At 37.9% G+C, this 25,528-nt stretch overlaps 1 protein-coding gene across 6 annotated transcripts; it reads right to left on the bottom strand.

The window, feature by feature from the left end:
* Positions 1-593: 593 nt before the first annotated feature.
* LOC149966273 (protein Gawky-like) lies at positions 594-25,514 on the bottom strand. 6 transcript variants are annotated; one of them, XM_090181502.1, is made up of 17 exons: positions 25,377-25,514; positions 24,741-24,894; positions 15,654-15,691; positions 12,678-13,678; positions 11,712-12,599; positions 11,143-11,357; positions 9,476-11,056; positions 9,196-9,270; positions 9,074-9,131; positions 8,748-8,995; positions 7,372-7,578; positions 7,139-7,264; positions 5,425-5,718; positions 3,953-5,016; positions 3,639-3,877; positions 3,502-3,557; positions 594-2,991 (listed from the first exon to the last, which is right to left on the bottom strand). In XM_090181502.1, exons 4-17 carry the CDS (start codon positions 12,883-12,885, stop codon positions 2,347-2,349), a joined length of 5,904 nt encoding a protein of 1,967 aa, XP_090037628.1. In that variant the 5' UTR covers positions 12,886-13,678; positions 15,654-15,691; positions 24,741-24,894; positions 25,377-25,514; the 3' UTR covers positions 594-2,346. The 6 variants fall into 6 exon arrangements, with proteins under 6 accessions (XP_090037628.1, XP_090037596.1, XP_090037586.1 ...); XM_090181470.1 differs by having other exon boundaries at positions 11,712-13,678; positions 24,714-24,894; XM_090181460.1 differs by having other exon boundaries at positions 11,712-13,678.
* Positions 25,515-25,528: the final 14 nt, after the last annotated feature.

Below are 25,528 nucleotides of genomic sequence, written 5' to 3'. Positions count from 1 at the left end.
TCCACTTAGAATATTTTATACGTAATAAAACTGGGACAAGATTTAAGCTTTTTAAACTATTAAGTGGAACAAAAAATAGTTTGGAAGAAATACTTATTTGTAAACATTTTTTTTCATTTCGTAGGAAGTGACATTGTGAGATACAATTTTTTAGACCAGCGTTGTTCATATTATAGTTTTAATAATATTACACCATACGTTAAAGAGTTCTGTAACTCTTTCCCTACCAATATATTTTTCTTTGTCTAGAAAACTCCTGATCTTATTTTTTTTTGGCTAAGAGACTCAATTCCACATTTTTTTTTAATTTTTATATTTTTTTTGTTTTTTTTTGTATATTTTTTATGTGACTAAATGACAAGATCTTAATCGCTACTACAAACAACATTGATATGGCGGTATTAATATTTTCAATGTATTAAGGCTTATTTTTTAGTTAATTCTGGCACTTAAAAATACTGCACGCTTGCATCAATACTATAAAGTTATTTGATTTCTTTTTAATTTTCTTCCCCCTAATAATATATTTTTTATTTTTTCTTAAATATCTTGGTTGTTTTTTATCATTGTCAAAAAAGAAAAACAACCGCGAATGAGCATATTTTTTATCCTTTTTATCATCAAAAAGTTCCATTGGATTTGTTTTTTTTTTGTTTATATTTGAACAGTTTTTTGTTTAATCCCGAAGGACTAGTTTTCAGGTGAGGCAATTCTGATTAAATCGTTGTAGAAAGCGTGTGTTTTCCCCGTTTAAAACTTTCTACACGAAATATTTTTGTATTTGTGTAAAAAATATCACACGAACGTACAATAGGGAGGGGGGTACACTTCTCCAATGTGTTTTCCACGTCGTTTCACTTTTTTTAAATAACCCATTTTTTTTAACCATTAAAGGCATTTGGTAAACACCTTAAAATAGTCATTTTTTATTTTTTATGTAATGGAAGAATTAATAACATTGTCTTCGTAAAAACAGTAACAACTGTTTGGTTATGTTTTTATATATATACTTATAATATTATATCACAATGTCGTTATTTCAAATTTTTCCTCAAGATTTCTGCGAACTCTCAAGAAATATTTATATTGGCTGTGCTAAATATATTCTTTGGATTTTTTGTTATATATAGGCATAAGTGATAATATTTTCATTAGTTCATTTTGCACATTTACGGAATACGGAATATTTATCAATTTTTCACCTTAAAAATAAAGTAACTTAAAAACAGTAATATCACTATCACTGATAATTCTGGCAGATTATTTTTGTTTATCTTTCATATACGTGTTATTTTCCGTTAAGACTCGAGTGGAAAAAACACTAGTTCACTTAATATCGTCCTACTATCCATTGGCCTTCTTCGCTGTTGGCTGTTGAAAATTTGTCATCCAAGGGTGGTAAGATTTGTAGTGAAAACATTGAGCCTTTGCATTTTGTCAAAATAAGTTGGCTCTACGTTTTTTACAAATTCTTTTAACCTTTTTACTATTATAAAAAGTTGTCACCCTTTTTAATTGTCTTTAGGTACAAAAAGTAGGCGAATTGTTTTAATAACAAATCAGCAATTCATTGTTGAACTGTCTATTTTAAAAAACAAAAACCAGCGTTGTTTTTTCGTGACTTTTTGTTGGGGAAGTTACATATTTAAGCGTCAAGGGTCAATTTTATCTAAAGACACGAGGAAGCTCAAACCCAGGTTAGCACAATATGTCCCCATGTTTGTTTTCTAAACTTTTTTCTTAGAAAAAGCGAAAAATGCACAAACTTTGCGAAATGTAAACAAAAACATTTTTTGGACGTTTTAGTGTATTGTAGAGTAGCCGTGATGGTAAAGCAAGGTAAAGAAAATCAAATCTTTCAATTTATTATTGAAAAGTAAACCGGATGTGGGTGGTCGTTATTTTTGTAGAAATTTGCCATTCCATATTCAATCTGTTTTTCTCTGCAATTTTTCTTCCATTCCATCAGTTTTTATTAATGTTTTTATTTTAAAAAACCAAACACAAAAATAAGCAAAATCATTTTTTTTTGACTACCAGTTTTAAATTTTACGCACCATTTTGTTAAATGATTTTGGGGAGCGAAAAACTTTCAACAACATTTATGCAAATACATTTTTTTCCAACTTCTATAGCTCAATTAAAAATAATTAAGAACTTTTCATCACAAATAAAACAAACAAAAAGCTTTTTGGTTAATTTCATTTTAATATGGGAATGATTAGCTTATTTCATTTTGGAAAAAGTTCATTTCCATCTGTAATAATAGTAATATTTTGGTATTCTTAAATAACCATATCTACCGTCCATTTGTTTTAAATCTGAAAAATATCATCTTAATATTCTCTAATTAGATTCTCCACCCAGTAAATCTTCGGGCAAGAACGAATTGAGCGAACTTTGAGAGCCTTGGTCATGGTGCTCCAAGAGGGTAGTGGCGGGTGAGCCCCAGAGACTACTGGCTGACCCGGGGTAAGACCACAAATGATTGCTTTGCATATTCAACGTGGCTGGGCGGGAATTCCAAATAGGCTTATCCATTTTGCCGGTACCGACAGGACCGTTGCTACCCTGAACTCCTCCGAACTGGAAAGACGAGTTGGAACCAGAGTTGCTGCCACGAAATCCAGGAGTGATGGCTTGGTTTCCAACTACAGCAGATGACGAGGAAGTCGAATGACTTTGAGAATTGGGCCAGCTACCGGTGACGCCGGAAGTGACTCCTTGATTGCTCGACATGCCCCCCTGGCCATTAGGCCCGCCGCCATTGGCAATTTGCAAGTATTGGGCGACTTCTGATTCGGTGGGGACGTCAACCATGATAGTGGTGTTGCCCAAAATGCAATTATTCAGAGCCGACTGAGCTTTGGCGGCCTCTTCACGAGAGGAATAGCGGACTAAAGCTATCCCGTGACCTTGGTTAAGGAACAAATGGAAAAGCTGCAAGGGCCCATGCTGAACACACAGGGTTTTCAATGTGGAACCATCAATCTAGTAACACACAAAAGTTCATGAAAATTAGTTCTCTGAAGCTTAGTAAATGGCCTATACCATGGATGTATTTATTTCTACCAGGAATATCACTGTATTTGGCCTCAGTTGGGGTGATGGGAGGGGCTTATTGCGATGGTGATCGTAATAATTTTAATACCTATTATTGGTTTTGTAGTAGTATAGTAAAATTACTAATAAAAGGGAATCATGCTGCCAAGTCCTTATTACAAGTAATTTATCACGCTGGTTAAATCTCATTTTGTGGATAGAATCAGTGACAAATTCCCATCTCATTATTAGCTTAAAAATGATTATATAGGCCCAGATCTTAGAAAGTGTAAAGATATAATTTGACATTTATGGTAGAATGATCACATTCATAAAACTAACAAAATCTTAAATTTAATTATTTTTTAGTTTATTATTATTATTAGGAATTAACAAACTAAATACTAAGTAACAGTTTCAGGCATTAAAATAAAATGATCACATCAATTAGATAATTACCTGAGGTGTAAGATTACGCAAGACAAGAAAATTTGAACTGTTTTGTCTATCCCAACCTACAAATAATAAAACATAATCCAATCAAACGCTCTGAAGGAGCTTCACTTTCACATGTCTACTCGTGTGTGGAAACTTACCGGGTGAAACTCCAGCAGATCTATTATCAGATCCCCAGCTATGGCGACCTCCTGCACCAGGAGTAGCGTGAGTGCCACCACTATTCCATGGATCACCCATATTCTTTCCTTGCCCAGAAAGTCCAGGAGGAGGGCCTCTAGTTTTGGAAACATTGCCACCACCCCACAAATCGGTAGATTCATTCACAGAGTTCCAGTTGGACTTGGAGTTACTTTGTTTACTTCCTGAACTGGTTTGGCTGTGAACAAGTTAAAAATCTCCCATTTTAAGCTATTCTCAGTTTAATGTAAAACTTTATCAAGGTATAACTTACCTTTGAAGTGAGGTAGTAGGCGGCGTGAAAGCCCAAGTACTTGAGGTGAGTGAGGCAGTTAAAGATGAGACTATGCTATCTCCTCCACTGTTAGTAGTTGACACAGGGCTACTTTTTGAAGTGACAGCGCTCCAGTTGAACAATTCGGGTTCTTTAATAGTGTTCAGTGAGAAGGGGCTTTGAGTGATGGAGCCGGGTGTGATGTGAGGGTCATCCTCCACATTTTTCATCTGAGAGTTTCCCTTCCAGGGTTTTCCCGGTTCAAATTCTGGGACCAGATCAGTAATATTGTAAGCGGTTTGACCTTGGTTTCCAGATCCATTGCCGTTATTGCCGGCGGAAGTATTATTGTCTTTGGCGTCACTAGAATTGTAGTTTCCTCCTCCAACACTGCTTGCGTTCATGCTATTACCGCCATTTCCGGGTTGGGAGGAGTTTCCGGAATTTACAGCATTGCGATCATTGCTGCCATTGTTGTTGCCAGCTGATTGCCGTTCAACATTGTTGCCACTGCCACCTTGGTTTTGGGAATTGTTCGAATCAGGCCATCCTCCTCCAGCATCGCCTTGGCTCGGAGGTAGACTAGACCAGGCGCTGTCACCCTGAGTCAACAGGGGGTGCAGACTATTCTGGTTGGAATGTGAACTACTCGACGAGATGGCACCACTCGAGGCATTGCCCGATTTTGAGATCGAACCAGGGGCGCGGCTGAAATCGGAGGCAGAGTTGGAGTTGTTCGGTCCAGAGTTTGAGTTGCTGCCATTGGCGTTGTGACCCGGGGGTCTATTTCCTCCTCCTGCCATATTGGTGGGGTGGTTGGCACCTCCAGGTCCCCCTGGAACCATGCCGCCCTCCTTCTCTCCCATCGAGGACATTTTCCATTGACTGAGACGCGAAGTAGGAACGGAGGAAGCGGAAGAGGGCGACGGCTCTTTGATGGTCATGTTGCGCATGTCGATAGGAAGCTCTTGCATTGGCTCAATATTGGGCTTAAACAGATCAGGCTGGCCAGAGTGCAGACCAGACATATGCTGACCCCCTCCTCCTTGGTGAGGCAGGTGATTCTGTGTATACCATGCCAAACAAGGGACACACATGGCCGGAATTAGCATGTGCTTTTCTTGTCAAAAAATTTCCACAAAAGCCCAACACCAATATATATATGCCTTTGATTACTGTATAATACAATACCTACTACTAAAATCTGTTTTGACATTTATTTAAATTACAACCTAGAATGCGTTGTGGGAAAACACTCAACTAGATAATTTAGTTGTGATATCTACCAATGAAGAGAAATACAAAACACAATAATTCAGTATTTTCGAATTGTTAAGCGCTTAAATTCCACTTGTAAAAATACCTTGATTTATAATTTCGTTACATAATAGAAATCATTGGTTGCCCCAAACGGGTCATACATTCATTATGATTTCATGCATCACAAATGGCACAAAATAAATTGTACTTACATTCATGGGCTCAACTTGTTGCTTGAGAAAGAGAGCTTGCTGAGCAGCTATTTGATTCTGATAATTGACTATGCGCTGCTTAGTCTGAGTGATTTGGACATTAACCACTTGCAAAGGGGAGGGGTTTCCAGGACCACCGGGTCCCCCTGAACCCCCACCACCCCCTCCTCCTCCTTTACTGAGGTGCTGAGTCTGATAGACTTGCTGTTGCTGCAGTTGGTGAAGAGCTTTGATCTGTTGCAACAACTGGTACAATAACAGCAATGTTGTAGGAGCCAGTGGTTGATTGAGAATCTGAGGGTGAATTATCACTTTTTAGATTGATAATGGTTAACACAAATGACACGCAAAACCCCGGCATGCTCGTGGGTAGGCCAAGGGCTGTTGTCTGGCCAGAAATTTGTCAAGGGTTACCCAAAAAACACAAAATGAAGACTAAGGAATAATTAAACTAATTACATAAAAAGTGTGTAGTTTGTTCTTATTTAAAAATAGAGGCACCTTTTCTAAATTGAAATATTGTCACTAAATTAAATGTTCAGTTAAGTTGTTAAATTGAAATTTATCTGAGAAACCCAGTTTGATGAGATTTTTCTGCCTTGTAAAGCCCAATTTTTATTTGGAAATCCATGTGCTTAATTATACCACAAGTAGGGAACTCTACGTACTACGCACACAGGCCAAACAAGCTGCAAATGCAGGTTGGGTAAATCATATTATTTTGACAACTTAAGTTATCAATTTCCCATTCTTTATTGGTGTATTTTTGCAAGTAATTTCCAAGTTAGAGCGTCTACAGGTTATATAGCCTGCAAGTGGATAATTGGGGAAAAATACCAGGTTGGACAGGTCAGAAACTCAGGTGTGGGTAAGACAGGTTTTAGAAAAAAATCTGTGTGTTCCACCTTTGATATGGACTTTAAAAACTTTAATATTTGTTAACTGTTTTGTGTACCTATAAAATAATATTACATAACAAAAACTACTTATAAGTGTTTCAACTAATGCACAATACAAAAAATATTAGTGTGCGCTACTATGTTAGTTATGATGAATAGAGAGTGAAAATACAAAAGGAATAGAGGTATGAAGGTAATACTTTTCTTCATATAGAAACGAAGCTATATGATTACCTCAGAATTTGTTAAATTTTATATTTTTCTGCTATGTAAAATAAAGAATTTGATAGCTTCAGGTATAACTTTCTAATTTTGTTCGCTAAAAAAGATTGCTTGTATGAGCAATAGAAAATTTTATGTAGATAATTTTCATCTTTTCAATTGAGCAACATATTTCAGTAGTTAGGTCATTAAATGCCTGCACAGGTATATTACACATAGGAGCAACAACCACACCAGCGCCACACAAGGAGAACAGTCTTTAAACACGCTAATGCCGTGTTGTGTACAACATTCATTGGATGAGCCTTTACGCTGGATGTTTTACAGAAAGGGGGAAGACAATTTCAAGATTTTCCCCTTTCAACGACAGAACGCCTAACGGCTCCTAGATTACACTAAATTCCATATTTGCATTATCAAGACTTGTAACACGGTTTTTGATAAGAAAGTCAATAGTATCGAATGCTCTTAACTATACCACTTCACTTCAGGTTACACAAAATTAGGAAAATTAATAATATTGTTTTTTCAAGAAGAGTTGACAAAAAAATTATCTATAAAAATTTTTAATTTCTTCAAAATGCAAAACATACCTGAGGATTTAAATGGCCAGCTTGCACTGCCATTTGGATTTGTTGAACTAGATGGCGGAGCTGAGCTGCCGAAGGAAAATTCTGTTGGTTTAATCGACCAGGTTGATTAGGGTTAAGACTTTGAGCCTGTGTTTGAAAAATAAAAACAAATTTTTAATTATTTCCAATTTCCAAGATACACAAAAATTACACAGTGCATTGGGAAACAACAATGGATTCTTGCTGGAACTTACTGAACTGAAGGATTGTGCTAAGTTCTGAGCAGTCTGTTGTTGCTGTTGCTGTTGATGTTGGGCGATTTTTTGAATCATGGCGGGCGTCAGATTGTTGAGATTAGTAATACTGTTGTTGATATTAAGACTAGAGCCCTGTCCTCCACTCATGGCGGCAGCAGGGTTGCTAAGTAGACTAGTAGGAGTATTGCTGTTCAAGCCAGAGTTCTGTTTTTGTGATCCAACAAAATTGAAATAGTTAAAAGTTTTTCATAAATAGAAGAGGGTAACGTTTCTTTAAACACAGAGCAAAAACAAAAGATAGTTTTGCTCTTAATTAGCTATTCTAAACCCTAAAAGAAGCGATTGAGCATTTGACAATGACATTTTAGACATTTTATTATAGTTATGTTTTTGAATGAGTGTTGTTTTTCTATACAGTAGATATAATAGCTAAAATTGGATCTAAATATTGGATAATTTTATCAGTGTTTACAATATTGCAACACCTAAAATTGAAAAATTAATTAGATTAACCTAAAAGCATTAAAAATCAAATCTTTAATTTTAATTAAAAGTAAAACAACAGGGTTGCCAGTTTTTTTACAATTAAATTCCCTGACTTTTCCAGGTTTTTCCCTGACAATCTCCTGAGATTTTCCCTGACTTATTTTGTGCGAAGATTTATTTTTTAACCTTTATTTTAGTAAGTTTCCTATTTGCAACCGAAATTAAATTACCTGATTTTTAGACTAATATTTTAAATTCCCCTTTAGACTAATTTTTAAAATTCCCTGACTTTTAGACTAATTTTATAATTCCCTGACTTTAATACCCATATTCAAATTGCCTGACAACCCTGAACTAAGTTATCTTTGCATAATAGTGAAGCTAATGTTGTAAAAACTAACGTCAACTGAAAAGTGACTTCTCTCATTCTCAAAAGCTCAAAAACGCAAGAGGCAACAACCTATCTTAAGCTACTACTAAGAACAAATCTTTTGCTTTGCTATGCTAGTCTATAAAAAACCTAAGACAAAAAAATCAATACAGAGGATACTGACACAGCCGTCCAGCATTCCAAATTAAATGTAATGTAACATTGAATTAAATAAAATCAATATTTTATGGAAGCTAAAATACTCATTTCAAAACCAAATCAAAAAGACTTCCAAAACACAAATTTGATAAGTAACAGGAATTGCAATGGACTGCTAAGCTTATTACTGAACAACAATATACAACGAGTAGCTGGATATAGCTATAAATCTTTAAAACATGCTAAGTAATTCATAGCAAATAAGGCATAAAATATCTATTCAGCGAAATAAAAAGACGTCCATTTAGACTTAGAGACATTGCAGATATATTTGGGATTTTTTCTTTGAATGAACTACCTTAAGCTGTGTTTTGTATCCCTGCATGTTATTGAAAGCGGCGGCCATTACTTGTGGTCCTTGGTATCCTCCCGGACCGCCAGGTACGTCACAATTATTATTGTGGTAACCAGTACCAACAAAATTGGGGTGCATCCGGTCAGACACGTCGTTTCCAATTACGCGACCTTTGTTCATTCGCGAATCCAGTCCATCCAAATCCAAAAATCCCGGAGGTGATTCCCTTTCACAAGTCGCATCCAATTCAACTGTGACAAAAAACAACAAATCAGGTGGCATTACAGTGAAGTTGAACTTATGAAGAAGAATTATTTTTTTAAACATACCTAAAGCTTCGTCAAAGTTCATGTTACACATTCTAAGCGCATTTTCAACATCATCTTTCTGTAATTGGTAGAAAACATGCTAGCTTAGTAGCGACTTCTCTTTGTTTAATTCACAAACCTACCTTAAATCCGATTTCAGTCAAGAGACGGAATTGTTTGCTAGCCCATATTAGCTCTTTACTAAGAGGCTTTCCTCCCTGATATTCCGAAAAAGACAAAATGATAAATATTAGAAATTCAAAATCTAGGAAGCTTAAGAGTCAGTTATTATACTACAGCTAAGTCAAAGGTGACTTTTATTTTGAGTTAGCCGTCGCTAGGGTTTCTGACTCCACTATTTTTAAAAGTCGCTAATGAGGACAACAAATCACAATAGCCAGAGATGATAAAATTCAAACTCACACCAACCTGTTTGGCAGGTCCACTCCAGGTGCTTGTGTCAATTTGACCTTCACTCCAGCTGGTAGCCGGGTTCTTTGGTTTAGCACCCCAATAAGGAGGGAGAGGACTTCCCGGTTCACCCCAACTTCCAGGAGTAGTTGGCGTACCAGGCATGCCTTTCATCTGATTTGGAGTATGAGGATCATCCCATTTTCCTGGTCCAGGTGAGTCTCGATGAGGTGGCAAATCGGTCCAGGTTCCTGGTCCACACCCAATGCGAGGGGCTTTGTTCCAGGGGCCCATTTCCATTTTGTTAGGGCCCCCAGTATTGGACGGCAGCCTTATCATACCTGGACCTGTAGGGGGCATTGTTTGGTTCCCATCACCCATGGAGTTTCCACCACCGTTACCAGGAGGCATTCCAACATTTCCCATGTTCATGTTGCCTTGAGGTCCGTTACCGGGCATTCCATTTCCACCCATTTGATTGGGCTTGTTAGTGGGCATCTCTTTCCAGTGGGACACTTTGATCTGTCGGTTAGGATTGCCCCAGAGAGATGTCCCATCATCAAAATTGGTGATTGGACGGCGTGGTAGGGGAGGACTGGGTTCCTCCCAGCCAGAAGGAGGGCCTTGTTGTCCTTCCTTGACATTGCCTTTATTGACACCACCACTCATACCACCAGGATTGTTGCCAACGCCGCCTCCACTGTTCATACCATTGTTCATACCACTGTTCATACCACTGTTCATACCACTGTTCATACCACTGTTCATACCACTGTTCATACCACTGTTCATACCACTGTTCATACCACTGTTCATTCCTACGTTGGGATTACTGTTCATGTTGGACTGTCCCCAGCCATGACTTGGGTTCATGCCCCCTCCACCGCCCATACCATTGCTGCCCTTATTTGGCTGAGGAGCACCCCAGACAGAAGTGCCAGGATCTGGTCCAGTATTACATTCTGCAACAAGACGAGACTCTGGAACTATTCCTACAGCTAAACTCTTAGGGATTGGGTTGCTATATCTTGGGTCTTCCTTCGTGTTACCTGGTTCGCACCAGGATGATGTTGGAGCACCTGCAGAGTTTCCCCATTGATGTTTGTTTTCGTTGCCACTAGAGTTATAGCGATCCGCCCTGTCATCCGCTCTTCCTCCAACTCCTCCGCCTCCGCCACCACCACCATTACCACCTCCGCCGCCATTTCCCCACATGTTTGGGTTGGGCGCTGAATCGCCAGAGCTACCCCATCCATTGTTGTTTCCGCCATTGGAACCATTGTTATTGTTATTGGCTGAATTGTTGACCCCTTGAGGAACACCTGTCCACATGTTACTTGTGTCCTCTTCTTCACCCCAGGTTCCGCCAATGTGGGTGGTTGGAGTGTGATGACCCCAAGGCTGGGCTGGGTTCGAGCCGGAGTTGCCTGAGCCCCCGTTGCCTGAGGATCCACCCTTGTTGCGTTGTCGAATGTTATTCTCCCAGATTTCCGTACCAGTGTTGGCTGGGGCACGCCACATGGAACTATTGTTTTCTTTTGGACTGGCTTGAGGAGATGGAGGTACATCCCAACCAGAATCCTGGTTCACATTCTGTACAGAAAAGTGGTGTCATCAATTAGTGACTCTTTTCTACCCATCCAAAAACCCTTTAAAGGGTAATGATATGCGTTACTTACCAACTGGCCCCAACCATCACTGAAGGCAGCTGCCATCTTGATTTCGCTGACGTGATCATCAGCCGGCTTTTTGGTGCTGGGAGTCGTAACTGGTTCATTTTGTGACCCACTGATGTTGCCATTACTAACTGAGCCCATGTGACTTGTTGGACCAGTACCAGTTAGTCCCTTGCCAGCAGCTTGTGCCCAAGTATTGTGCTTCGGGGATGACAACCCTGAGGACCAACGCAAATAAGCTTAAGTCAGCAATTTTCTTATGCCACTTTAAAACTCAAGTTATTAAAAAATATTCAAACAAAATTTCGATTGGATAATTTTAAATAATAAATACTTGATTAATATTGATCAATTACTCACACAATAACCTCATTAACACGACAAAAAATAACAAAAATAACAATCAGTTGAGCCTAAATATTATTATGTTACCACAAAGCATTTGTTTATAAATTAAAGCATAGGTGTTGTGTCAAATTATACTAAATAGTATTCAAACGTTAGTTTTCTTAAACATTACAATCATAGCTAACACCTAATTAAGCTTAAAAAAAACTTAAATGAGAGATTACCTTGGTTGGCGTTATTCGATGGATCAACTGAGCCCCCACTATTTTGTCTTCCACCACCATTTCCCCATTGGTTATTATTGGCACTATTCCCGCCATTCCAGCCACTGGTCGCGGTACTGGGCGGTGGAGGGGCTCCCCAACTGCCGCTGTTGTTGTTGAGAGAGGTTTCACCACCGCCAAGAAGCCCCATTCTGGGTGGAGGGGGTAGCATCCCCCAGCTGGAGGACGAACTTCGCATTTTGGCATCATGGCTGTTTTCACCGCTACTGGGCGGAGTGTCCGATCCACCCGTGGCTCCGATCAGCCCTTCGTAGGAGGAGGTATCATCACCGCTGCCGCCGTACTTGTTGGAGGAAGTTGCGGATTGGATACCATTCCCTCCATTTGGAATGTTCCAACTCTTGACGCTGGACGACGAGCTGCCCGAGGAGCTCGGCCAACCCATATAATTACTACCACTCTGTTGTGGGCCGTCTTTGTTGTTGCCCAAAACGGGTTTGGAGCCACCATTACTGGAAGGATTTTGAGCACTGAAGTTGGAAGAGAAGTGGTCAAAGTGACCGTTTCCGTTGGGGGAATGGGGGCTACCCCATCCTTTCATACTATCACCGCCTTTCTGCGACATGGCGCTGTTATTGGACTTGTTGATACTGTTGATTAGGTGTCCGCCATTGGCCAGACTACCAAGTTGCATATCTTGTAAGACGATTGGACAAGTAATCTGTTGTAGCTGCTGAAACGAAGCGGCTATGTCGTCGTCGTCATCCGCAGCGTTGTAATTGTTATTATTATTCAAACGGCTGCCGGTGCTACTCGCAACGACGTGAGTAGTAAGTTCTGGTTGTGTTTTGGTCGTTGAAGCGTTGCTTCCCAAAACCGCTTTGGCCCCTGTGGATACGAAGTCGTTGCGAGTATACAGACGGTTGCTATTATTATTATTACTAATAACGTTATTATTTTTATTACCAGCGTTTCTGGTCAGTAGGCTTATTGGCTTAATGACCACGCCGTTGTTTTCAAAGTCCGTCCAACAATCGGAGGAGGGAGTATTGTCCAAATTTACGTCCTGACTAATTGTATTGGTACCGGAAAATCCGGTGGCAGCGGCTGAGTTTGGAACCCGGACTAATCCAGATACGTCGCCCGTGCCATGGTAGTTTCTCTGGCTTAGCATGGAAGAGCAGTTCACGCGAACTTATTAGCGCGCAATACCGCGCGTACAGTTTATTTAAGTTTTTTTTTGTCTTGAGAAACCGCGCGAAAGAAAAAATGTTTAAAACTTTTTAATATCACTTTTTGGTTTTATATTTTCTTTTCCCCCAAAAAAAAGGTTCGGTGAGCGTGTTAAGGTTTGAATGATGTATTTTTATTGTAGTATTTACGCGTAAATTTACGAAGTGGAGTGAGCTAATATCAACCTCAGTTTCATAATCGGACAATCCTTAAAAATATCGCTTTTTGATAGGATGTCACAAAATATTGTTCGAGGGCAAATTTCACTTTAATTTTTTTTCGAAGAGTTAAAAATTTGTAGTTATCGCGTATACTATTTGATAGAGGAGATAATGATTTCGTTTGCTGTTTTTTGTTTTTTTTTGTTGTACCCTGCACACCAACGAAGCTTGAGCTAGATATCACAGATCCTAAAAAATGTAGGGGGACGGGAGTTAGCACGTAGCACCAGGGACGTAGCTTGGTCCCGGTTCCCCAAAAGGTACTAGTAGACTCAGAGCACAGAATAATTAGCAGCCGCAGCGATCCTGGACCAAAGGAAGAATTTATATATGTATGGTGTATTTGTGTGTTGAGAGAGAGAGATTGAGTTTTGTTAATTGGTGGTTGGTTTGGGTTCGAGGAATATAACGACGAAAAACGTTGAAATCTCGCGGTTTCCCTTTCTCTTGGCGCGTATATTGTTTCGGCCCACAAAACTAGCTGATCCCAGTTTCCTCCACAGTTTTCATATCCTGTTAGCGGCGACAGAGATTAAAACGAAAAAAAAAAGAAAAGAGGGTGAGAGTCTCATTCAGCCAGGAACCCATGAAACTTAACCGCTTAATTTGCCTTCAGTTTCCCACCGTCGCGATGTTAAACTCACTACACTGTGCATTCATTTATGAAGAGCTTAAAATGAGGGTTCACCATTGCAAATGTTTAACCTAGGAGCCACAAACACAAGGAGAACGCGGCTAGCCTTTAAACACGCTAACACAGTGTTGTGTACAAATTTCATTGGACGAGCCTTTATGCTGAACGTTTTACGGGCAGGGGGAAGAAAATTTCGGAATTTTCCCCTTCCGACGGCAGCAGGCGCTAAAGCGTCTAACCAATGAAACATGTACGAAAGAAAATGCACGACTTTTAACGGGTTGCGTTCTCCTTGCGTGGGGTGCTGTTTGTTGCTCCTAGGTTTAACGGATAGAAAATTGTAGATATTTACTAACCTATAAGCTCTAACGAAAGTACCACATTTTATACCTTGATAAAATAGAATTTTATTCTTAAAATTATTTAGATTCATGTTACCAGTGGCATTTCATTTTCGCCATAAAGATTTTAATCTTAAACTGATTTTCACAACTAAATGAAAATCAATTGATATTGGCAAAATCTAGAAACGTGTCATTTTTTTTCAAGGTTAGATATGAGCCCTAAATAAAGGTTGTACAATTCTTTCAATCTAAAACACAAATTTCCGTAAAATTACACGGGTTAAATTATTCTAGTTACGAGAATAATATAACGGTACCCAAAACTGTACTACAAATAAATTAGAGAAAAAGTTTTATCTCTTGTAAAACGAAAGAAAACATTGTGGTAATCTAAGAAATGGTTATCTACAAGAAACCATGTTTAATATTTTTCAAAATTTCATTGATGAAATATTGAATGAAAAATTTTTACTTAAGATTATTAAGTTCATTTTCTAGCTAAAACTGAGGTTAAACAATCCAGTCTGTCTTTTATTTTTTAAATTTAAAAACAAGTTTGTAGTTTTTTCGTAAAGGGAGGGCTGTCTTTAGTACACCTGCTCGCTATTAAACTTTCCCACCTACTATTTAATAAAAGGTAGCCCAGAGCAGAAAATATTATTTAAAAAATAAAATATAGTAAAAACTTGTCTTAAAATGCTTGAACACCTGTTTCTTTGTTACTATGGGGAAATATGGTGCTTAAGTACAATATACATTTAACCAAAAGATGGTTTTTTTTTGTTTCACATGGTCCCTAAGTGGACAGGTGATATTGTCAGTAGTTAAAATGATTGGCTTAAATATTTTTCTTTTTTCTACAAGATATTGCGCGTAATCGCAGACAAACTTCGAGAATAAATTATAAAAATGGGATAAACAGGGAAACCAAATTTCAAATTTTCTATTAACCTTATAAATGGTCCGCTTGTGGCTGCGATTTTGTAGCACCAATTTAGAGAAAAAATTAAACCAACATTTAAAGATTTTAAATTACATCAAAAACGTTTAAATCTTTATTTTGAAAATACTAAATTATATCAAAAACGTTTAAATCTTTATTTTGAAAATACTAAATTATATCAAAAACGTTTAAATCTTTATTTTGAAAATACTAAATTATATCAAAAACGTTTAAATCTTTATTTTGAAAATACTAAATTATATCAAAAACGTTTAAATCTTTATTTTGAAAATACTAAATTATATCAAAAACGTTTAAATCTTTATTTTGAAAATACTAAATTATATCAAAAACGTTTAAATCTTTATTTTGAAAATACTACTGTTTACTACGTCACTTCAATTCCGCCCCTTATCTAACGGTGTGAGGTTAAATGATGGAGCTTTCAATATGACCCGCCCCGTATATGTGCAAAAATGGCAACTTTCTATAAGCCGCTATAAGCCGTGTAGGATTTTCAAAAATAAAACCCCCTACTATCAACAAACTAAAATAATGTTGGCTTACCTTTTCAAATTTGTTCCTTTGGGAAGAAACTTGGTTGCCTGTAACAATCGGAAAATAATATTTTAGAATTTTATTATTAATTACATTTGACTATTTCATATAAAATGATTGATTTCGCCAGCGCCAGAAAACGCGTAGGGTGAAGACGAAACTTTTCGTAAGCAGTCTGTGCAGAATAAAGCTACATCTACACTCGTACACGTTGTCCCTATGTTTTGAAATATAAATATACTGGGGTTAATTAACTAGATTCAATTTGAAAGGTTTAATTTCCGTAAATTTTAAATAATTTAAATTAAAACCAAGTAAATCTTGCGTTATAAGCTAATTAAGACTAAATCAAAATATATTTTACGAGTTTGAACTAACTTTTACATTTTTTAGGCTTTCATAAATCGAAAAAGTCATGTAAAACCTCATTATAATCAGTTTCCATAAATCACGACTAAGCTAATGGTTTTCTACATCAAAGCAGTCAAATATTTTACTCATTTCTAAAGACGATTTGGCGTGGCCTAAAAGTTGCCTCGCAACTTGTCCAGATAACCTTGTAGTCTGAATTCAATGATCAATATTATTATTATTATTATTATTATTGTATCAAGATTTTTCCTGTATACTTTTATTATTTCTATCAACTACTATTTATTAACTAATTTTCATTTACTTTTTCATTAAAAAGTTAAATATGATTAAACTAATTACGAGGGGTTAGTCACTCGTAAAATCTTTGTACACCTGATTACTGATCAGGGGAAATCAATCATTGGTCGATTCCCCCTGATTTTCTTAAAATATTTCCCGCTATTTGTACACCTGATTACGAAAGTGACTACCCCCTCGATTAGTTACGACTGAGAAAATAAAATGTAATATTTTAACTTATTATGGAAAAATGTCTTTTGACAGTTTTCACATTCTTAAAAAAATAGGCCTAAGTAACTTATGAAATTAAGTTAAATGTATAAAAATTTTATAATTTTTCGTTATACATTAAAATCTTAGGAGTTAAGAAAAAATCGTTTAAAATTAAGGAAAAAATCCAACGAAAACGTAAGAAAAATGTGGTTCACCCCCTTTAAAAACATAACACTTAATTACGTACCTTAACGTATGAACTATAGAAGTGCTCACCTCAGTTTTTTAGTTTAAATCCTTTGCAAATTCGATAGGTGGAGGGGGCGGGGAATCGAACTTAGAAAATAATTACGAAATTTAGACTAGATAAGAGTAGTCCCAAAATATTCCGCGTTTAAGTTTCCCTAACGAACTTTTTTGTCCAACCACAGTTTGTTATACAACAACAAAAAACACGAAGGAAAAACGTAAACAAACACGAAGTTATTTACTTTACGGTACACAAGCGGTGATTGGAGGAGTTGAAAAACAAAAATATTTTTTAAACCTTTTTTATGGAAAAAACGGAAGACGTAGTTTTATATATAATTTGTTTAGTTCAGTTTCACAAGTTAGGATTTATATCACAGATTGATTGGGTTTTTTCATTGGTAAATTAAATTAATAATTGCACCAACAGTGCGTCCACGAGCAAGGCTGGAGTACACAATTTTTTCGCGTCTTTTGACGGCGCGGAAGGTTTTTTCTTCTTCAAAACTTCATACTGTTCTTCACGGCGGCGGATTGGTACGAAAAACCGAACCGAAAATACCGCTAAACTGCTGTAGCATATTTCAACGGTACTGGCGAGGCTAATCTATCATTTGGTATCAATTCACCGCACGACGCCATTTCTAGGGTTGTTTTAACTAATTTTTAAAAGCTCCACGGATAAAATTGGATGGCGAAAATACGCCATAGCAGCCCTTAACATAAATGGGCGACGACTAGATTTGCCAGCGATGCAGCTAGGAGAAAATCGCGAGAGTTCCCAACTTCTCTCTCCGGTTTTGCGTTGCTTGCCCTCCCCTCGCATACTAGTTTACCCCCCCCCCCACCACGTTACGTCTATTACCAAAGCCATGGCTTAGCTTACGCGTAAGCCGTACAGACTGTACCCTACCCTTTAACGCTTTCCAAACTCTGCCCAACGCTTGGGTTATTTCGTCCCCCTTAAATGCTTACCCCTCCTACGCCGATAGACCAATTTTATCTCTCATCCCCCTCTTTCCTCACTAGCAACCTATGCTTACTACCCCCCTCTCGGGTTGCCTTTCGTCTTGTCAAAGACACGGGGATCGCCCATAAAGTTAATTCGAATATTTTCAGCGACTCGTTTTATGAATGACGCTATATCACAAGAGTTTTTATCTAAAGCCTTACCTTACTGAACAATTAAAAAATGTTATTTTTTATGTATGAATTTGTTTAAGCATGACTCGTAATTGTTGGCCTTGATTATTATTGTTCACCAGTACCGATAAACATATAAATTGAAGCCAGCTTACAAAAATAATTCAATATTTAGAAACAAAATACATTAGGAGCGAATTTCGTCAACTACAAACATTTCCGTATAAATAAACCATACATCTACCTGTTACATATTTCGCAACAAAAAGTCCCCCCTCCCCTTTATTAAACACGTACCTATTTATCTTCTCCTAGCGGGGACAAGCGTAGCTTTTAAAAAAAACACAATTTACTCTCCCCCCTTTGATTTTTAAAATACGTCACGAAATAATGTTAAAGCAAAGCTATAAAGGCTAATCCAAAAAGTCGTGACGTATGTTAAAAATCACGTGATAGTCGGGAGCTTTTTTCATGTAAAAAAGGGGGATGTTAACTTACAAAAAAAGGGGATTGTTAGGTAAAAAAACCGCTGTGGCTTTCCGCTTTCAAAAACGCTATCAGGTGGCTAACCAACCGGGTATTTTATACACCTACATTGAGTTTGGTTTTTTTTACACCCCTCCGACGACCTACTAAAAATTTATCACGATTTTCAACCCCCTCCTTACTGAGGCAAAATGGTAGCGAATTTTCAAAAGTGTTTGTTTACAATATTTTGTCATATTTAGGTTTGGTGGCTATTTCCATTAGATTGTCACGGCGAGGTCTGCTTTAAAGCGATTGGTCGGACTCCTAAATCAAACCTCTACTACGCTTATTCGCGAATAACCGATAGGGGGACGGAAAAATAACCCGAGACCACCAAGGCTTAAGAAGACATAACCAACAAGTTATATAATTTTCGTTAATTATTCATTTTTCGCACTTAAATAAGAGTTTATTTATAACACAAAATTATTTAAAAAAGAACGTTTAGTAAAAAAGAAAAAATAAATAAGTGGAATGTTTTTGTCGTCTGATTTGGCGTCTACTCAAAAACTCGAGGAGCTTCGACGCGCGCATCGGCCGAGAAAATTTGGGAAAATGCGTCTACCTCTAGACGTCGAGATGACAACCGATCGATTTAAATACTGTACCAAAATAACCTTTCCCCGCTGATCACTTGGTCATGTCACACTTTTCGCCGTCGTACGCTCCTTCGCAACGAAACGGGGGAGCGTTCCTACATGAAACGTACTATATTTTCCCTATCGAGAAAGAAACGACGTAAACATTAACGAATAGCCGTTTAACCTTTATAAAGGCGCCCTTAAGAGAGGAGAGAAATGGGAGGTGGGGAGGGTCGGCATTTTATAGAAGCAGAAAATTTCCTTCGCGCTTCGTTCTAGCGCCGATGGATGGCGTTACCTGGCAGTGATTGGGTAAGCGAGGGATAGCGTTGATTCTCCATTAGCTTGAAAACGCGTATTTACCCCCTTTATTCTTAACTGAAAAGTAGTACCGGATAGCCGAACCGCGCGCGCAAACGGAGAGGGGGGATGGTAGAACGAATAGCTCTTCGTAAAAGCGGGGAGGGAGGGAAGTAAAATAGGAAAGAGGGGGCGCAGCCTACAAACGGAGAAAGCCAGGATATAAAAGCCAAAGCGACGTCGCGGGACTCGCGATAAGGGAGGGGGGAACTGAGAAATAGACTGTGCTATGATGGGCGCTTCGGATTCCGAGTCCCGGTACTCGAGTTCTCCAGACACTTTACCCCTCCCAACATTTAGACTGGTCCTCTCGCTTGACTCGGCCTATGGCAAACAGTGTACGTGTTATAACCCTGTTTCCGAAGCTTTCCGTTGGTTTGGCGAGATGGAGAACGCGAAATCGTTTCCGAACAAACAACACACAGATAATTCAAAGGAGGGGGATAGGACAGCTAGCCCCTGATAGCGTCTTCAAATCTTTGTGTTTTATACACTGTTTGGCATGAAGAGGAGGATAAACTTTATTTCCAACCGATAGATGGTGTAACGTTACAATTACCCCACCTTTTCCACCCCTCCCCGCTGTTTGGAAAGGTTAAAATGAGTACCGCAGCATTCTCGTTTTATCTTTATAGTCGCACTCGCGACGTGACTTTTATTTTTCACTAAACGAAACTAAAGCCTATTAAACGTTTATCGATTTAAGCAGACACTTTCAATTAGAATACAGCGGCGACTTTGTTGTTGCTAGATTGGGAAATCAATTAACGGTAGTCGGGTGATTACAACCGTCAGATATACAGCGAAAATATTAAAACTATATTTTGCACTTTTACGCTTAGAAATTTAATCTTTTTCTCCGCGTTTCGCCGTAGCTCCTCACTAGAGGTCTCCGACTTAATAAAAACAAGTATTTTCCCCCTGTTTTAAAGTAAGTGGCCGAACCCGCGCAATAATGTGAAGAAAAAAAAGAAAAAAACCACTTGAAACGATAAACGCAGCGAATCGAGACGAACTTGTTTATTAAAGAACAAAGCTTATAGGAAAAAACCGAGCGCCAGTCATAACCCCATAACAGAAACGATAAAAAAGAAACAGGAACAAAACTATGGGGAACTTAGACAGCGCCCCTTCCGGATAAAAGAGTGAATTAAAGCTCTCCGCCCAACGTAACCTGTCCCGAGCGAGATAAGAAAACCAGTTCTGACGGACTCCCGACGCGAAAAAATTATTTTCGAAAAAAAAAAACGCATTTAGATCGTCTAGTAGGCCTAGTTCGGAAAATAAAACAAACACGTTTAAACCTAAAGCTTAACCCTCTCTAAAAATCGCGATTTTAAAAGTAGCTGAAAATTATAAAAGTTATCGTTTTGGACAATAGAAATACCAGGCCACTGGGGTCAGAAAAGTAAGCCCTTTAGAATGGACCAGACGATTCCAAAGAGGAGGAAATATATAATAAGGGTAGGATTGGGGAGGAATAAAATAGATCTATTTTAGTATGCCCCTGCATCAAAAGGCCCCCTTTTCGGCGACCCACCGACGAAAGTTCGGAAATAAAAATAACCCCCCTCCCTTCCACTCGTACATTTTCCCGGAGTTTCGCAAAACGATCGCCAGGGAGCGGCACCTCCTAAAAGACGCATTTTGATACAACATAGAATCGAGGTCTGGCAAACGTGTTGCAGAAGAGTGGGGAGGGCAGACAGCGAAGCAACAGTGTCAGGCAGTTTTTCTAAAAATAGGAACTTTTATTCTCGAGCCCAAAATAAAAGAAAGCAAATTTTTTACGGGTTGAAAACACAATCATTTTAGAAAAAGGATGAAAATCGTAATTATTCTAAGCCTTTGCTCGAGAAGAGACCCGATTTTTGTTTTGAATGTGGGCGGTAAACAACTACCTTCAATAATGTAGGCGTGGCTATAAACGTACGTCAAAAATCTTTTAATTCAACCGATCCGGAAAAATATTTCCGAAAAATCAATCGTCAATTTTCTGATTCGTAAAAGCGGTTAATTGAGATAATTTATTTACGATAATGCCTTTATTTTAGATCAACACGGCGTATTTATTTACTCTGACATTTTTCGTTTGCGGAATTTATTTAAAGCCATTAGTAATTTTGTTAATTAAACAGATAAAGATCTACAGGTTATTTCAAGTTCCCAGAAGAAACTGTCGAGTTCCTTTTTGGTTCACCGTAAATGTTCTTTCAAACTGTCCTATTTTTTGGACCGTATAATATCTGTCAAACTGTCGTTTTCTCGACGGAATAACCTCTCTCAAACAGTGGCGTAGCTGATGGTCCGCAGGGCCCGCTAACCATAAAAAAAAATTAAAAAGGGGGGCCTCATAGAAGTTTTTGCAGGGGGGCCTCTGAGTTCTCAGCTACGCCACTGCTCTCAAACTGTCCTTTTCTCGACGGAATAATTTACACAAACTGTCCATTTCTCGACGGAATAACCTCTCTCAAACTGTCCATTTCTCGACGGAATAATCTCTCTCAAACTGTCCTTTTCTCGACGGAATAACCTCTCTCAAATTGTCCAATTAGGGTGGTATAACCTCTCAACACTGTCCTTTTCTCAAAGGAATAATCTCTCACAAACTGTCCTTTTCTCGACGGAATAATCTCTCTCAAACTGTCCTTTTCTCGACGGAATAATCTCTCAAACTGTCCTTTTCTCGACGGAATAATCTCTCAAACTGTCCTTTTCTCGACGGAATAACCTCTCTCAAATTGTCCTATTACGGTGGTATAACCTCTCAACACTGTCCTTTTCTCAAAGGAATAATCTCTCACAAACTGTCCTTTTCTCAAAGGAATAATCTCTCACAAACTGTCCTTTTCTCGACGGAATAATCTCTCTCAAATTGTCCAATTAGGGTGGTATAACCTCTCAACACTGTCCTTTTCTCAAAGGAATTATCTCTCACAAACTGTCCTTTTCTCAAAGGAATAATCTCTCAGAAACTGTCCTTTTCTCGACGGAATAATCTCTCTCAAACTGTCCTTTTCTCGACGGAATAACCTCTCAAACTGTCCTTTTCTCGACGGAATAACCTCTCTCAAATTGTCCTATTACGGTGGTATAACCTCTCAACACTGTCCTTTTCTCAAAGGAATAATCTCTCACAAACTGTCCTTTTCTCGACGGAATAATCTCTCTCAAATTGTCCAATTAGGGTGGTATAACCTCTCAACACTGTCCTTTTCTCAAAGGAATTCTTAGAAACTGTCCTTTTCTCGACGGAATAACGTCTCTCAAACTGTCCTTTTCTCGACGGAATAATCTCTCAAACTGTCCTTTTCTCGACGGAATAATCTCTCTCAAATTGTCCTATTAGGGTGGTATAACCTCTCAACACTGTCCTTTTCTCAAAGGAATAATCTCTCACAAATTGTCCTTTTCTCGACGGAATAATCTCTCTCGAACTGTCCTTTTCTCGACGGAATAATCTCTCAAACTGTCCTTTTCTCGACGGAATAACCTCTCTGAAATTGTCCTATTAGGGTGGTATAACCTCTCAACACTGTCCTTTTCTCAAAGGAATAATCTCTCACAAACCGTCCTTTTCTCGACGGAATAATATCTCTCAAACTGTCCTTTTCTCGACGGAATAATCTCTCAAACTGTCCTTTTCTCGACGGAATAACCTCTCAACACTGTCCTTTTCTCAAAGGAATAATATCTCAGAAACTGTCCTTTTCTCGACGGAATAATATCTCTCAAACTGTCCTTTTCTCGACGGAATTATCTCTCTCAAATTGTCCTATTAGGGTGGTATAACCTCTCAACACTGTCCTTTTCTCAAAGGAATAATCTCTTACAAACTGTCCTTTTCTCGACGGAATAATCTCTCTCAAACTGTCCTTTTCTCGACGGAATAATCTCTCAAACTGTCCTTTTCTCGACGGAATAACCTCTCACAAACTGTCCATTTCTCGACGGAATAATCTCTCACAAACTGTCCTTTCCTTGCACCACATTGTACTTTTTTCCACCACTCTTACGCTTCTTCACATGGCATAGTAAACGTTTAACAGCGGTCCCGGTAACAATTAATAAAATGGCGGGAATTCTTAAACTACCGGAACCACGCTCAGATAAAAATGACACGGTAGAACAGCGCGTCTTTCATTTAAAAGTACTCAAATCAAATGAAAACGGCTTTAGCAGCGAGGGCGGCTCGGGATCGTTAATTTCAAAGTAGCCGCAGGTGACGGGGGAAGTTGCATAGCTATAATGTTAGGCAATTTCAATGATTATAACTTTAGTTTTGACGTGATATAAATTTCACTTTTTCTACTTTCGCATTGTTTGTACCCAATTTCTTCTAGTAAATGACTCTGCGGTTATATTTTTATAGGCTATTTTTTGCGATATCATGACATAAAGATAAAAATGCAAATATAGTAAAATATTTGTGTTTTTTTTTTCAAGGGTGAATCAGATAGTATATACTCGATTTTAAGGATACCCAAACTAGAAAAAGTCTACACTATAATTACCGTAATAGGCTTAGGGGACAGTTAAATTTTGGTTAAATGTTTTTAATATTTAGTATCATTTATCTTTTAAATTTTGTTTAAAATGTTATGTGTATTAAATAAATTAGTACTAAGTCGGAAAAAGGTTATTTAACTTTTAACTAACTCTCGTTTATTGAAATTTAAATAACATGTACATTAGGTTAATTTCCCTGGCTTCTTTAAAACTGTACAGTAAACATAAATATAAGTTAATTTTCAATTGCAAAAAAATGGTTCTAGTTTTAATACCAATATTTAAAACAAACAAGGGTTAAATTAATTAATAATCTTTTGCAAAGTAATATATTTTTTGGCCCATGAATAGGGGAAAATGGTAGTTCTAGACTTAAATTACTTCCCTCAAAACACATTAAGGGAATATAACCTGCAGAGCAATCTTTATGGCAGACCCCTTCAATTTTTCAAATTTCCCTGTACAGTGGCGCCAAACATTTTTAAAGCCTAAGGCAAGAGCGGCCAGAGCTGCAAACGTTGGTGTTCCACACCAAATACCAGAGGTTATATTCCCGGGGTATACAAATAAAGATAACGAATGTCTATGTATTCATCTATGGTACGGGGTATATAAATAAATAGTGAGTGTCTATGAGTAAAGCAGCATTACGGGAACTTTAAGCACATGTTTCTGACGCTTTGATAGTACAATATTATCGTGAGCAATGAAACTCTTAACACCTGTCATAAGAGCGTAAAGGTACATTTTTTTAACCAATGGTAATTTTTCTACAAACGATAGTGAAGATAGAAAAATAAACACCCAAGCGAGTGGTATCATGCAGGCTTACTTCAATAAAAAAAGTAGTACTACTCACAAAGTCCCAAAAGCGGAATGTCATGTACGATTCATCCCCCATTGGTCCTCTAAAACCTTTGTATCTTTTCCATTAAGTGCAACATTGGCTTCGATTCGTTTTGATTTGTGGGAGGAAGTCTCATTTTGCGCAGTTTGTAAATAATCTCTGCAAACTAGTAAGAAATCTCAATTAGATTCTTGATATTCAAGTTAATAGCGTAATATTTATAGACTGATACACTTTTTTACACACGAAGCAAAAAGGTACAACATCCTATAAATAACTGAGATACTATTTCTGTATTTATAGCCATGGAAAAGAGTCGAACGACGTAGAGGTTGGTTTAAAATTCGCCTGCTATGAAAGTTCAAACAAAACTTAACACTTGGCTTGTTACTAAGCCTAATTTACGAAGTTCCCGAATCGCGCTTTTAGCGCACGCAAAATTGGTGGGTAAAAGATGTCCACCATCAGTCGACAGAAATAAAACGACCAAGGCTTAACAGACCTAAATAGGCTAAATTACCTTAAGAGACTCGGTTACAAGCTAACGAAGCCATAACAACTAAACTTTTTGGACTATATTTCATCATAGTTAACTAAAGTAACATAATCGTGCTAATTAATCTAATTGTATATATGATTAAAACGTACCTAGGACTTCTACGCTTCTTTGCACACAATCCGGCAACAAACTTCCAATTTCAATGGAGAAAAAAATTACGGACGCGAATACAGAAACCTACCCGTCTCCTCCGCGCAGCGATGCTATCTAAAAAAGAAAAAAAAGAGGTCACTTCACCGCT

Source organism: Leiobunum rupestre, chromosome 1 (genome assembly GCF_980474605.1).
Source record: "Leiobunum rupestre chromosome 1, qqLeiRupe1.1.hap1, whole genome shotgun sequence".
Taxonomy (NCBI): Eukaryota; Metazoa; Arthropoda; class Arachnida; order Opiliones; family Sclerosomatidae; genus Leiobunum; species Leiobunum rupestre.
This window is presented reverse-complemented; position numbering and strand designations above follow the sequence as displayed.

Bases quoted from the DNA above. Each gene is read 5' to 3' on its own strand.
- LOC149966273 (XM_090181470.1), bottom strand. From the start codon at position 12,885: ATGCTAAGCCAGAGAAACTACCATGGCACGGGCGACGTATCTGGATTA. The intron at 7,579-8,747 runs GTAGTTCATTCA...TCACAAAAACAG, and splicing joins GATACAAAACACAGCTTAAG to AACTCTGGCTTGAACAGCAA. The intron at 3,558-3,638 runs GTAAGTTTCCAC...TATTATTTGTAG, and splicing joins ATCTGCTGGAGTTTCACCCG to GTTGGGATAGACAAAACAGT.